Raw genomic sequence first — 16307 nt, forward strand, 5'->3', positions numbered from 1 at the left:
TCATATGTACTATAATCCTTACATAAAAAATTACATTTAGTTAGACGTATTAAATATTTTTCTTATTAAATAAAGCGTTTTCAACAAAGTTCATCAATTCGATTGAAAAAATAGAAATGTATAATTAAAAGGATTGAAATTATTATAAATTTCATAATTCCCTGTAGTGTGAATAATTCTGAAGTGGTTAGTTTTTTATTGTTTTACTGTATTTGTTGTATGTGATTAGAACAAGGCTATGAAAAGCTTTACCGGTTTCCCCAAAAAAATTGGATTTAAATCAAATATAATAAAAATTCACGCATATTCAAAAGTGCTTCCCTAGTATATAAACATGATTAAAATTTTTTTAAAATTCAGTTCAAAAATCTCATTCATAAAGCAACATATCGTTTTTTTTAATAATAGAATAATATTTAATAAATCAAGATAGTAGAATGTTGTCAGTTAAAAGAATAATTATAGCAATAAATTTTGTTTGCATTCTTTGTCTAGCTAATGCGAAAGTTTTTCAACGCTGTGAATTAGCTAGAGAACTTTTACAACATGATGTTTCAAAAGATGATATTTTAGACTGGGTTTGCATCGCTGAATTTGAAAGCTCTTTCAGAACGGAAGCAATTAATTATAACAATTGGGATGGTAGCTGGGACTGGGGTCTTTTCCAATTAAATGATCGCTATTGGTGTGATGGAGGCAAACAAACTGCTAATGTTTGTAAGACAAGTTGTAATGATTTTCTAACTGATGATATTAGTGCTGCATTTAATTGTGCCCGTATAATAAAGAATGCTCATTCGCATGATCATAATGGTTTTGGTGCTTGGGTCGCATGGAAAACTCGTTGTCAAGGCTGGGTGGAAAGTAAACAACAAACTCAAAAATGTCTTATTTAAATAGAAGCGATTTAGGCATTAATTTCTTTATTAAAAATTTAAAAAAAAGTATGTAGTTAATATAAATTTGAATTAAGAACTTCAATATTATTGTTTTGAATTAAGCCCACCAAGCACTGAATTCATTCAATTAATTTCATATTGTGTTGTTAATTCTTCACACATTACAAATAAATTTTTTAATTGTTTATAGTTTTTGTAGAAAAAAATTAAAAAAATTATATATAAAACATTTGTTAGCTATAGCAATTCTTCGTGGCAATCGGGATGCTGAAGGATACGCCAAACAAGATTCTGAAAATGTCATGTAGAATTAAAAGAATTTTAAAAAACAAATCCCTTATAAAAATGTCATGAAATGGCTTCCCTTTTATTTTAAATTTTATATGTAAAATTAAAATCAGTAAAAATTACACATTAAAAATACGACATTTTTGTTAGCAGTTTTTACTCATTGCATGTGAAAATAATTTGCGAAAGTGTGTCTTTAATTTAACAATGAGTAAGTTAGAAAAACTTAATGGAGTTTGCGCACTCATTTTCAGATAAAAATGCTGCTCACACACAAATTGTAGTGTAATAAAGTCTAACTTAAAATTTAAAAAGCTTTTTTTGTACTGATTGACAACTGCAAAAAATTTATCATTTGTTTAAAAAATTTTATATTCAAAAAAGTGCTATTGCAATTCTACATGCAACAAACAAACACATGGCAATCTCGTACTAAGTTACTAAGCACCGGAAGTTAGTATTAAGAAGAACCTATTAAAATAATAAATATTGTTTTTATAAAACATTTTCAGTTGATACAGGAGCCCATTGATTTTAGATATGTAAAAGTGAATGAAAAATTAACTGAGCGTCCAACAAAATCATTATTTGAATAATTTTTACCTTATATTTATACTCGTACGAGCGTATGTTCCAAGGATATACTAAATTTGCCTTACTCTTTGTAACGCTAAGAAATAATGGTATGAGATATAGACTCAAGTATATGTTTTTGATCAGCGTTGAATCCTGAGTCTATTTGTTCGTTGTAGAGTTCTTTGTCTCCGTTTGTCCATTCGGCCGTCCGTTCATCCCAACGATAACTCAAAAACTAATTGAGCTAAGTTCGCCAAATTTTAATATGATGGAGGTACTGGTTCGGGTAGCCGCCAAACAAGTTCAAAATTTCTTTGGGTATATTTCAGAAACTGCAAAAGCTGCGGTGTTAGTAGGGTAAAGCTAGTAAAAGTAAATATATTAGTAGGGGCAATGTGTTTGATGAAAGTTGTTGAAATTATTTGACAACTTCAAAAGTTATTTACGAAGTATACAAGATTAAGAATCTTTTGTTGTAAATTTTTTACTTCGGAACGTTTCAAAATATAATTTAAGGTTGGTTCTTAGTATATACGTATATATACTACAATTTTGAAACAACTTTAATTATTTCAAAATTTGTCTTCAAATTAATAAAAACTTATCATGGCTATGAATTTTGTAATAATTTTCACTTTATATTTATTTAAAGAATGAAATTAAATATAGTTTAGTATTACTTTTGGTCAAAGTAAATGTTAATGTTTGTGTACGCAAAAACTATGTAGTTCATAAAAATAACAATTGCTTTTTTATCATGAAATAGAATCAGTAGTTGTTTTCGTAAGACCGCAAAGTATAAAGCATAATAAACAGTACAGGTATTTGTAAATAATTAAAAGCTCAAGAAAAACATTTTGAAATAAAAATTTATTTGCGTTTATATTTCAAAAGTAATTCTAAAACATTTAGAATAAGTATATCGAATTCATTTACATGAATGTGCTACTATGATGGTATTAAAAACAATGTTGAGTTTGTTGTTTACTTGGTACCCAACCTTGGCAATGGTTTCTCCATGCGACCCAAGCACCAAATCCATTATGATCATAATGGTGAGCATTCTTTATTTTACGAGCACAATTGAAAGCTGCACCTATATCATCAGTCAAAAATTTTCTGCAATTTACTCCACAGCCATTAGAAGTCGGTTTACCACCGTCACACCAGTAACGATCATTTATTTGAAAGAGACCCCAATCCCAACTTCCATCAACATTGTTATGATTAATTGCTCTAGTATTAAAGGAACTTTCAAATTCAGCAATACAAACCCATTCTAAAATATCTTGTCTGGAAACACCCCAATGTGAAAGTGTTCTAGCCAATTCACAACGTTGAAATACTTTTGCGTTAACAGTATAGAAAACACAAGCTAACAAAAATATTGCTGCAATACTCTTATTGATGGATAACATTTTGTAATATTGATTTGTAATTAGTAAAGTTACTTTCGGAGTGTAATTATTGAACTGAATTTTACAAACTTTTCTTTCAAGTTTATATACTAACGACATTACGCATTTGTGGTTATTTTTAAAATTTTGGTTTCAGTTCATTTTGGAAAAAAAAACAATGAAAGCTTTTCACTTTGGTTAACGTTGTTCTATTTTTATACTATATATTGGATCACAAATTAAAAAAATAAATTTCGGGGTTTCTCCCATGTAAAAATGCATGAAACAAAAAATTATATTTAATTTGCATATTTCTGGAAAAATTTTAAGATTTTGTTACAATATGGTAAGCTCTTAAATAATTTCGTGTTCATAGAGAGAATTCGCCTTTTGTAATTAATTACAAAATGCTTGTTAGACTAAGATTTTATTTTGTTGTCAAATAATTGCAATAAACAAATTTTAATTTTGCACAATTTTAATGTATTTGTTGATCATTACATTTACTTACACCAATTACAAATACTTGTAATTGATGGTTCATTGTTTCATCAATATTTTTACGTTAAAGAAAATTAAAATTACGTCAATCACAGAATGTTATGAATTTTGAAAACTTTCATATTTGCATTTTCCATTCATTGTTAGATATTGAATATTAATTTTCAAAATTTATTTCCAAAAACTATATCATACTCGTACATTATAATGGCAATGTTAATTTCATTTAACATGAAATCATGATTTTTACCGGAGCTTTCTCACTATTCTTCATTATGTTAAATTTTTGCAGTCTAATACAATTTCCGAATAAAAAATGTTGAGTGATGAATATAAACACAAGTCTGTTATTATCAGATGCCATTTTTTAAACAACTTACAATAAAGCTTTCACTTAAAGAACGTACATTGAACAAATAAGCTAGATCTACAAGCATAATGTGCAAGTATACGCAGTTGATATTTTGAATGTAGAAAAACTTTTAACACATTAAAATTCATTGCTCGTTTATAAATATTTAATTCGAATCATAAAACTTCGAAGATCAGATTCATTAAAATTAACTTATCTTTGCATTCATTCTTTGAAATATTGGGACCAAATAAATAACCGGATCAAAATGCGATTAAATTATATTATGTAACGGTTTTTGACCTTTAAGGAGCTTTTAATTCTATTGAGCACAGCATCCAAAATCTAATAAAATTGTCTTGAGCATCCAAATTCCTAATATCTTCATTTTTCATGTGCATGTTACTTATTTCAATTACCTTTCTTCAGCTGCGGAACTGATTTTCTTTGGTTAGTGGTGCTTTCCTAATATTTTCTTCCAAAAATTGAACCATTACTTTATGATTTTTTCATGGCACCAATATAAAGATAAAGCATCAACAGATTTGTTTTTAACAACGTGAAATGTTTATGTTATTTTATTTATAGTTTAACAGCAGTAGGCTTTAGTTATAGCTGTAGGCTTTAGTTATTCTAATTTCTAATGTAATAATTTTAGTGAACTTTTAAACTGTGAATTAAAAGCTGTAAGCCCAAGTGCAACTGTAGCAATATAATTAAAGGTAAATGTATACGTAAGTGTATATAAATTATAAAATTTTTGAAATAAATAATTATTTAAAATACAGTGAGTTTTTTATCAATAAAAAAGGCATTAAATGATTTTTTAGGGAATAAAATCAATTTTTTAACGTCTCTTGAGATATGATAAGAAACCATTTTACAAGAATGTGAAAATGATAGAAAATGTTTACCTCTCACCTATTTATATTATTGCAATTTTTTTCTATGGACATAAGGAAAAACTTCCTATATCGAAGAAACATGTTTGGAGGAAAATTTATTCAAAACTGAAGTTCATTAATAAAATTTCAATGGAATGTAACTGTAAAGAATTTGAATTTAAATGAATTTATAAAAAATTGTGGAAGTTCGGCTTTATACATTCGATTTTCATTATTGAGTCAGAAATTAAAATATATTAAGCGGATTTTTGAGAATATGCATTGACTCTAAAGAATTCGATTTTTATCGAATTTTAGAATTAAGAACTAAGAAACTCCATTTAATCGATGTTTCCATACAACCACTGATTTTAATTCTTATTCGATAACAAGTAGCAAGCATATAAAATCTTTTTACGATGAAAACCTTGAAAATTATCTAACATTAAAAATATATATACATGTATATATAGTAATATCGATAATGTGCAAAGAGTAAATATAAAATTTATGTTTTTAAGTTAATATTTTCCTATAATAAATGAGAGTCGTCAGAATAGGTTTTATCATGTTTTATATAATAATTTTCCTTTATACACTTTATGTATTCACCTATATAAGGAAAATAAAAAGTCTAAAGGTAACGTTCAAATGATCATGTCTTTTATAGTACATACCAAATACTTCATCAAGAAAATTTACTGATTTTATTTTTATTTTTATAAGTAATTTATTTTTTATTTCATTTTTGCCGGTATCTTTAGTAGACATTTCCTTTACAGTAAAAATAACGTACCAAGAAAATAATGTAAATAAATAATGAGTATTTTAAATTCAAAAAATAATGTTGCCAATACATTAGCAATTGTGAGAATAACTTGACGAACTATTTATTTAATATACTGTGAATACTTGAAATTACTTAGTAGAATATTTAGTAGAATACTTGATAAACTTTGATATAATATTCTTGTTTTTCTAAGGACTCAGGCAGACATGCAATATTTAGTTTTGTAACTGTTTGATTGCCTATGCTTTTCATAGGTTTATATTCAAGCAGACATGTTTGTAATTTTTGTTTAAAATCATCGGTTTGAAATGATGCAATCATTTAGTTGTTTAGATGTATTCACAATGGTTTTACAATCAAGCAGTAGTAGCAAAAGTAAAAATTGCGTGTTTGCCTCAGCCCTTAATCCGTTAAATATCGTAGTCTATATGTTCCCGTAAAAATCTGTTGAATAAAATGAAATATAAAACTTATTTGTGCGCATTTCTATAATATGAATGTATTTTAATTTATATTATAAAAAAAATTTACTTAGACACTAAATTTTCTAAATTTTTTTCATAATTGGCAACCTTAAGTCGTTATCATTAAAATTTCTTCTCTTTTTTCCCAACCTTCATTTATTTTACTTGAAATACATTTAATATTGGTGTGGTTGTTTTTTTTTCTATTTGAAAGAACTCTTTTTATACATATTTTAAGTGTTTAACTTTAAAATGAAATTAGTTTTCTCTTCGAGAAGTGATCTGAAATCTGAACGTGAATTTTTATTTTTGTTTAGTGTCATTATTTCTCAATTAATGAAATATTATACAAGTTTTTGATTCATTCGCCAACATGTGTTTGAAATTTCTTCAATTTATTACCGTTTTTTGAAATTGGTCCTTTTTTATATGAACTGGTAAGAAGATGTGTTATTCAAACAGCGGTAGGGAAATGTTGAAGTTAAAAATTATATGGCGTTTTTGATATGACATATCTGCAAATTAGTGTTGTTGTTGTAGAAAAAAAAATGGGTAGATTATTATGTACATAAAAAAGTTTTATTTTAAATATTTCTTTTAAATCTTAAGGGCACCCGATATCTGAGATATCTCACAAGTTATTCAATTCGTGACATAATCAAAGTAGACTCATTTATAATTTTTCAAAAAAATCAGTTCATCTGAAATTGAGATATACGAGTATCTCCCTGAAAATCGTTTATTTACACTTCAAACATAGAAATTCTTTTATATACATTTTAACTTTTTACAAAAATCATTTATTTACACTTTTCTAACATATAGGAAAGTGCAATCCCACCAAAAAATCGTTAAGTGAAATTTAGTACCATAACCCAATTCATATGTTCAGTTTTCAGCAATCAATTTACTACGGGTTCAAAATGCATTTCTGCACATATCTACCAAATTCTTTAAAATTTAATATTTAAATTTAGGGTGTTAAAACAATCAACTTTCAAATCTCTTGAGGATATCAGGGCTTTCGAACCAGCTGGAGAACTGCAGTTTTTAGCGGCCTGTTTTACATTTTTGAACATTATGAAGAAAATATTCAACCGATTTTCTTGAAATTTCATATATAAAGAAAGCTCCTTACTTTTGGAAGAAATCAGGTGACAGGAACTGGACGTTTACTACGGGCCAAATATACATTTTTGCATTTATAAAGGGATATAATCAACCTATTTCACTGAAATTTAATATTTGAATTCTTCGTATTAAAACAATGAACATATAAATTTTTTGAAAGATCAGCGCTCGAAAACTGGTCCGCGGACTGATTTTATATTCGGTTAGCACAAAGCGAAACTCTACTATGAGCTAAATTTACATTTTTGTAGGTATGTTAACTATAAGCTTACTAATGTCCTAAAAATTGGAAAGAAGTATTTAACAGACATTTTTATGATATTCTGTAACACTCTCATTTAACTACAATTCATATTGCGGTCGGTTATGTGCTGACCATACGAGATTTTTTTTTTGTTTTATTTTAAAGATTGTTAACTCTACTCATCCTAAAGGTATGTAATTTTGAAATATATTCGTACATGAATGAAAGTAATTGTAATAATGTAATAGGTACATAGACCCTTTTTTAAAGCAGTGTTCTTATTTGTTAAAGGGAAAAGTGCTACAATATGAACTATTGGTTTGACCCTTATTTTATTATCTTTTGATTAATATAGATATCTTAATATCGCCCAGTAAATGAAGGTTGGTTGCACATACATATATTTTAATAAAAACTATTACATAATATTCGTGTGAACACAAAAACTCTTTAAAGTACAAGCTTTTTAATCATTCGTGCAAGATTAATAGAGTATTTTGCCGGCAATTACTGTTTTTCAAATCTATTGTTCATCAAAAACTTAGAATTTTTGAATATGAGAGCATAAATTTTAATCACAGAGGTAACATTTTTATTCAATCTTAATACAAAAGAATTTCAATAATACAAGGATTTAAATTATTTTCTGAATTCAAATGTAATGTAACAAAAGTATTAAAGAATGCAATTATTTAAAAAGCTTTCATTTATTGCTTTACATTTTTCTTACGATTAAAAGAATTTCATTTATACCATCAAGTACCATAGTAGAATCATAAAATATGAGCATAATGTACGAATAATGGTATATATCAAACCAATGGATTTAAAATCTCAATTGTATAAGCATAACTTACTATATACTTATATTCCTGGAAGAAAAAATGTATGTAAAAGTTATGCATCAAGAAATCAATATCACTTACCCTTTTTAATAATAGCATTTCTTTTTGATATATGCATTCATATTGTGTGCAAAGTATTTACATACATGCATATAAACACTCATGAATAGTGGGTACATGAAATCTTAATATCTAGGTGAAAAGTTATCTAGCTCACATTTTATCATAATTGCTATATGAAAGGGAAAAGAAGAAATGTAAATGAGCCTCTACAATAAAAAGCGCTTTCAAATAGTTTTCTATTCCATTAAGAAATCTTGTACTAGAAAAATTTATAAGTTTTAAACATTACAGCAATATACATATACATGTCTATTACCGAGAAAACTGACGCAAATCAAAATATGGGATTTTTGAGTAAAAATGTGCCATGGCGAACAAGAAATATTACCTACATTATCCTTATATAAATTCGTTAGTCGCTCTCCAAAAAAACAGCAGAGTGAAGAACTTATCTTTTTCATTTTCAACATCGTATTATTTTAAGTTTTGCGGTTCGATTTGCAGTCAATTACTTACCATTTAATTACTGATGCCATTTAATAGGTTATAATTTTTTTCAATGTGCGCGCATTGTAAAATATTTGTCATACCAGTTTAAATGTAACACTATTTTTATGACTGCATTTATAAGACCCGGTTATGGTTTTTGTTTGATTGAGTTTTGATTGACAAAAATTTTCAAATGCTCATAGTGAATAATTTGGTTTTTTGAGTTATGCCGTTATTCTACCAAATAATAAACGACATATAGGTTTTTGCTCATGAGTATGTTCCTGTTTTGCATACGTAACCTCGTTGCTTTTATTGAGAACATAGATTCACACATTTTTAGAAAGTATTAAGAATTTTTATTATAAGATTTGCTTTAATACATCATAACAGCCCTTCAAAGTAATTTCAATTTTAAATTTTAAAATAATTTTAAAAAACGAAAACAAGGTTAAAAAATCCTTTATCAAAAAAGTTTTTATAATTGAGATTGCATATATATATAAATTTATTTATGTATGTGTATGTAAATATATCAAACTGTTATGGATAAGTTCAATGTTTGCATATTATTTCAAAATACACGTATTTAAAGTTATAAAATTTGAATTTGTATGCACAATTAATCGAATTTTCAAAAACTGCCTTGCCAATTTCTTTCCAAAGAGTATTTGCAAAGGGTTTTCAAGTTGATCCTTGAAACACCCAGCAAATTTCCACCAGCAAATTTCGTCATCGTGTTTTCATTAATTTTCGCACTATTATGTACAATTTGATACTTTTGGGAAGAACGGAACCCAATAGAATTACCGAGTGCTGTTTTATACTTCAGTATGGGCCTTGAAAATTTTTTACAATATTTTGTTTTTCGATCTCTTGTTATTCTGGAAATATGGTCACCCTACATTCAAAGAAAGAAAATTAAAAAAATATTGTTATGTACTAAAGAAAATTTGTAATTGTTGTCTTAACAAAATTTCAAATACAAAAACTATTTTTTAATTTCCTTTGGCAGATATAAATCTTCAACAAAGAATTCAAATGTATGTAAATCATACCAAGCTCATCCATACGGTAGTAACATTTTGTGCATGAGAAATCCTTTCCTGAGAGGATACATAGTTATACGAGTATTTATATTCAGTCATATGAATTATTTCCTTATACTTTCTATAAAGTACTTTCGTATACAATATATTTTTTATCACCGAGAACTTATAGCACAATAAATTTTCGTCTATAATAATTCTTTTTTGATTTCTTAATTTTTAAATGAAAAAAAAGTGTGAAATCAAGAAAGTCAATGGTGTTTTAAGTACTTAATCAGAAATCAAGCGTGATTTAAGTACGTAATACATATAAGCATATAAGTTAAGGGAAATGAAATTCAATTTCTTGCTATGATCATTTATATTTAAGAATTTTAATTTTTAAGGTTTTAATTACATCTAAAAAGTGACCATCTTTTTGATTTTTATAATAAAATTTCATCGCCTTGATAATTACTCTTCAAGTCACTCACTCTTCAAGTTAATTTCTTTACTTAAATTTTATTTAAATCAAGAGTCATGATCATGTATGATTATAGTTTAGTTAGTATGTAGTAGCTATAAGCATATGAATATAATACGTTATTGGAACTTACTGAATAATTTTATTAAACCCTGCAGAATATCGTAATTATAAAATATCCGAATTTATTAATAGCAGTTCAACTTATCAAATCAATTATTCTAATACCGTAAACAATTAGCAATACCCTGTCTTTGTAAGTCGAATCAATTTTGCAATGTTATAAAAAATAATGTAATTAATTTAACTAAATCCAAATTTATTGCCATTTCTTTAATACTTTCATGATTCAACTAATTATACTCACTCTGATAATCAATGCAACTCACCATTATTAAAATAGTTTTTCATTTCTTCAATCAGCTAGAGGGAATTTTTTGAAGGGAATATTAATATAAAATGATAAAATAAAATTATAGACTCAGCAATTTCAGTTTAGTTATAGATTTTCCACTGTCTCCCCTTTTAAAAGGAAGATTTATTACAATTGATTTGACCTTTAAATCACGATAACATAAAAGAAAAACGCCAAATTGTGTATTTTTGCAAAATAAATTTGGGGTGATTTCTTTTTTAATAAAAAATTCCTGACAAAACTTAAAACATCAGAAAATCTTATGTAGGCTTAATGTTATCGAGTAATAGATTGGAATTGAGCATCCTTTTTAATGTAGGAAAATAATTGTATTTTCTCGTTTAATTTAATTTTTATAATTTCCGTTTTTATTCCTATATTATGGGAACAAATAATCAATAGACTCAATATAAGAAATATTCAATTTTAGAGTTCATAACATATTTTTTATTTTAATAACAAAAAGATTTTAATTTATAGCAGAAGAAGTTATTTTGTTTAAAATCAGTTAGTTGCGTTTTATGAACTTTATTTTCATAATGATGATTTTTTTTTTCAAAAAAATGGAACTATAAATTTATTAATCCATTATTTGCTATTCTTGTTCTAGCCATCAAATTTAAACTATATGAAAAGTGAAATTTTCCAGACATAAATTGTCTGCTATTATTCCTTTTTTTTCCAAATAATTACCCTTAAAATATAAGAGGAATATAAGAAAATTTTAGATGAAAATTGTATAATTCGTCTATAATTTACGTCTATGGTCTCATATGGTCGTAGGCCGTAATATTTAATGCTCTTTATAAATACAAGAAATTATACATCAAATACAATTCATTGCATACAGTAGTACAGTAGCTTTTTGTAATACTTTTTGTAATAATACAGTAGTACAGCAGCTTTTTGGAGGGGAGGCCGTTATTCTGTCTATAATAGAAATTATAATAGAAAAATATAGAAAAAAAATCATGTGTGTCAGTACAGAAGCGACCGCAATATATGTTGCCTTCTTTAGTGAAAGTGTTACAGAAAATTATGAAAATGGCTTTTTAATATTTCCTTTCGATTTTGATGAAGTTACCAAATATCTAGTTAAAGGACCTAGAAAAGTGTAAATTTGGTTCTTAATAGAATTCCGCTTTGTGCCATCCGAATCTGTTGAAGAGTTCGCCAGTAAGTATCGATAACAACCAGAACTTAATTGTCAAATCTCAAGGAACTTCATTCATCTATTTCGTAGATAGGGTCCTGATTTCACCCGTCCACAAAGCAAAAAAGCACCCTGTATTTAAATATTAAATTTCAATGAAATTAGTTAATAATTTCTCTTTACGTGCGCAAAAAAGTAAAATTGGCCCCCAAAAAGGTCCATTTGCCGAGGTCTAGCCAAAATAAATTCACTTATTAAATTTCACCAAAATCGATTCAGCCGAACTTGAGATACACCGGTGTACACCGACAGACCAACACCTTTCTAACAATAGTTTATTTACACTTCTCTACTATGAAGAAACGCGTTCCTATTCGAAACATGACATCCGAAATTTGGTGTCAAATTTTTTTTAATTCTAAAAGAATGTTCGAAATGAGAACTCTTGTTTTTGAAGAACAATTTTCACATAAACAAATTTTATTGCATAATTTCACTTTCACAGTTAAAAATCTCTTAAGTGTATTTAAGAGAAACAAGTGAGAAAAAGTGTCGTAACAATGCCTTTTGCCTTACTATGTGTAACGCTAAGAAATAATGATCTGATATATAAAGTGAAGTATACGGTTTTGATCAGCTCGAATTCTGAGTCGATTTAGCTATGTATGTCTGTCGTTCTGTCCATCCGTCCGTCGCTATTCGTGCGATTAGCAAAGAGTTGACGTAGTTGACACGTTCAACTATAACAACTCTCGTTTTTTTTTTTAATTTTAATAAAAATTTAGAAAACAATATTGTTTCAAGAAAATTTTTTTATTTTTGTTAAATTTTATTGAATTTAAACAGATAAATTATTGGTAATTAGTTTAATTTATATGTTTTTAATCGAGTTAAAATAATTTAAAAATTATATTAGACTAATACAAGTATTGCATTGTTGGGAAGAAATATTTTTTATCAAAGAAAGAAAAAACCAAAGAAATGTTTAATTAACTATATTGAAATTTAATTAATTGCAATAATTAAAAATTGATTCACAATCAAATACAAAAAATTTCTTTAAAATTTTAGTAGAATTTAATAATATTTTAAAAAATTTATTTAAATTCACATTTAATTTTTTACTTACTAATTGCAAAAAATAATTATTTTTAAAATTTTTGTTTTTTTTTTTGGGTTTGTTTTCCTTTATTTTGCAATTAAATAAATTTTTTTATTGCATTTTTTTCTGTATTATTAAATAATTACAATCATTTAGGTATATTAATAATAAAATTTTAATTTAAGTATAATAAATTTTATAAATTAATATAAATTTCATTTCATACACCATTTAATTATTTTGTTGCATTGCAGTTTTCAATTCTATACCTATATAAATACATTCATACCTACACAAATTCTGCACTATTAAACCTTATTGCCAAACGCTCCGTTTAATTGCATTTTATTATATTAAAAAAAAAATAAAACCAATTTATGATTTTACATATTTTTAAATTTTTTAATTCATGATCCCTGTAATTAATAATATATTATGTGTGAATGATAAGAATTCGCAACATTAAACAATAATTTTAGCTCGATATATTACAATAATTGTAAAATAAATAAATTTTATGTGTGAAGTCATATATCAATTTCTTTCACGAAAGAAAAATATGTACACACCAATCCGCTTTTCCTTTCGCAAGTTTCGTATTACAATATTTAAATTAATTATGTTTTGAGATAAACGATTAAAATTTCTACATACAACTGTAGAACAGAGTCTAAGTTGACACTTTAAGAATAGGGATATTGGTCAATAAAGAATTCATCAATTTTATGCTCATTATTCTAAATTATTGTCATAATTCATAAAAAATTATTTACGTTTATTTAATTAAATTCTCATTGGTTTCAAAAAATGCAACAAGTTTAATATGTTCGTAAATTTAGTTTCGAAACTAAACCTATAAATTGACTAGGTATGCAACTGCACAAATTACATCTCGATATTCGAGTTTAATTATGGTGCGAATATTACTACCTTCGTATATGATAAGTTTATTTGGAAAGTTATTTAATTAATGATTGTTTGCCGTCCACCCCTAATTTCAAAATTTTGCTTAATAACATTATTTCGTCGTCGTGTTCCGTTGTATATTCATTCTCGATTTTCCAAAAGAAAATTGTTCATGATTTAGTCAAATACAAACTTTCAAATATAAATTATGATAATAAAAACAATGTCCTTATTTCTGAATTTTAACACATGTTCACTTATGAATATATTAAATTATAAATATGAAATAATTATAAAATTTTGCTTTAAAATTTCATAAATCATAAAAATTTAAATAGAATTATTTAAAATACAAATTACATATTAAATCACCCTGTAATAAAACAAAAATAATTTATTCAAATATAAGCAAAATATAAGAATAAAATTGAGAAAATAATGAATTCTTCTCCTGTTAACCATCTTATAGTGGAAGTACGTATATATATATATATATATGAATGAGTAAATAATAGTGTTTTGAATTGCACTACAACAATACTTTAGAACAGATTTATCCCCATTTGGAAACATAAATTAGAATTATAATGAAACTCCTTCTGTAATCTTTTCTTACAGGAAGTAAGTACAGCTGAATTAAAAAATGAAATGAAAAAGAAAAATATTTTGCGAACTTTGCAAACTTCATTTCAATTTCTTTGAAAAATATTGAATAGAAAATGTAAGGGAAAAAATTAAAGTGTAAGCGAACAAATATTTTGATAGAGGGGAGATTGCAATTTATTAGCAATATGAAAAAAAAAAGAAAAATCTGTATCAAGGATCCATAAAACTTTGAATAAATAGAAGAGAATATATTTAGTTTTGTTGTTAATATTTTTATTATTAAGTACTCTCAGAGAATATTCGAGTTTCGGTATGTTGAACTTAGCGAAATTTTATAAGAAATGTTGAACTTAAACAAATTTTATAAAGATATCTCACAACTTTGAAAGAAACTTCGAGAAAGATATCGCCATTTTAGTTAGTTCTTGTTTCCAATAAATGGTTCAATTTTTCGGTGGGAGTTTAGTGCATATATTGCAGTTATTTCGATGCTCATGCTTAATAGAGCGTAATTAAGTATAGTTTATCTTTTACTAATCTATTATGAAAATCATTTTTGATAAATTTCGTTTATCTGTTTTCCAAAAACTCCTTATGCCATTTTTGAAAATAATTATAATTTATTTCTACAAACATTTGTGTAAACGTATATCTATGTAAGAGGAGTGCCATAACCCTATATAAAACTTCCTTGTAAATTTTTGAATTTCTTATCAATTTTTTTTTTATATCAAATTTAGCCTATGGAAAAAAATTTTTGTTTAAAGAAACGCTGATATTTTTATTACTTTCAAAAATATGATTTGTAGGATGGATCTAATAAACCATTATATGTTGGATAAATTGCTGCATATTACAGAAATCCCCCACAAAAAATAATGGGAATAAACTGATTGATGAGCTTTTCATTACATAAGTGGAAGAGTAAATAGCTCATATTAAAAATTGTGTACTGGTTTGGAGAATATTCTTTTATATTAATATGAAGAAAAGAGAAATAATACAAGAACCACGTATACATGTTAGACATTTTGAAGTAATGTACGAATTAAGAATGGGTACAGTTGACCGTGTAAAGTCTGTGATACTTATATAAACAAATTACTCTAAAAGTTACATAATTATTCTCGCACTCTACGTACTTCATATTAGTTGTTATCTTTATTTGCGTAGAACCGCAGCCCTTCTTGTGCGGAGGTCTTTTGAAGTGGTCTTTTGATTTTTGCTTTAATTTGAACATTTTTACTTTCCATAAATTTGTTCACAATATACTTGAAAAACTTTCTATAGCTCATTTTCTCCAAAAAATATGCAAGTATGCACACTTTCTAGGCCCAGCTTTCTGAATTGACAGTGTCCCGACAGGACCTTTTTCAATCACTTTTTGTTTATATTTGCTTTTCCTTATTTAACTAAAAATTAAATTTCAGATTTTAATTTGAAAATTGTTGCCGCTTTTGGTGATTTCGCACTCAATTTTGGTGATTTCTCGTTTGGTTGCATGGTTTCCTTTTTGCTCTCCTTCTCAAAAAATGATACTCGTAAAAGGTAGAATTGAGTGTGTCAATTCTATGATACTTGTACTAACAAATAATTTTAAGAGTTGAATACAACTTTTCGTTTTTTTTACGCAGTATAGCTGCAATAGTTTCTATGATATGAACGAATAACTTTTGAAGTTGTATGTCAG

General features: G+C 26.3%; 3 protein-coding genes across 3 annotated transcripts in view; 2 read left to right on the forward strand and 1 right to left on the reverse strand.

The window, feature by feature from the left end:
• Window positions 1–377: 377 nt before the first annotated feature.
• On the forward strand, window positions 378–1000 carry LOC129611227 (lysozyme C-like). The gene has a single exon (XM_055524247.1). It carries the CDS (start codon window positions 438–440, stop codon window positions 894–896), a length of 459 nt encoding a protein of 152 aa, XP_055380222.1. The 5' UTR covers window positions 378–437; the 3' UTR covers window positions 897–1000.
• Window positions 1001–2614: 1614 nt separating this feature from the next.
• On the reverse strand, window positions 2615–8895 carry LOC129611114 (lysozyme C-like). Its single transcript, XM_055524071.1, has 2 exons — window positions 8883–8895; window positions 2615–3153 (listed from the first exon to the last, which is right to left on the reverse strand). The coding sequence occupies exons 1-2, from the start codon at window positions 8893–8895 to the stop codon at window positions 2723–2725; spliced, it is 444 nt and encodes a 147-aa protein (XP_055380046.1). The 3' UTR covers window positions 2615–2722.
• Window positions 8896–15599: 6704 nt separating this feature from the next.
• Window positions 15600–16307, forward strand: part of LOC129612798 (MATH and LRR domain-containing protein PFE0570w-like) — a 50893-nt gene continuing 50185 nt past the window's right edge. The window contains exons 1-2 of the mRNA XM_055526578.1: window positions 15600–15675; window positions 16048–16098. Coding sequence (XP_055382553.1) covers window positions 15600–15675; window positions 16048–16098 — 127 coding nt within the window. The remainder of the gene's footprint in view (window positions 15676–16047; window positions 16099–16307) is intronic.

The sequence above is a fragment of the Condylostylus longicornis genome, unplaced genomic scaffold, assembly GCF_029603195.1.
Source record: "Condylostylus longicornis isolate FDR11 unplaced genomic scaffold, ASM2960319v2 ptg000004l, whole genome shotgun sequence".
NCBI classification, from domain to species: domain Eukaryota; kingdom Metazoa; phylum Arthropoda; class Insecta; order Diptera; family Dolichopodidae; genus Condylostylus; species Condylostylus longicornis.

What these genes read in the sequence shown, in the direction of transcription:
- LOC129611227 (XM_055524247.1), top strand. Translation starts at nt 438, where the DNA reads ATGTTGTCAGTTAAAAGAATAATTATAGCAATAAATTTTGTTTGCATT.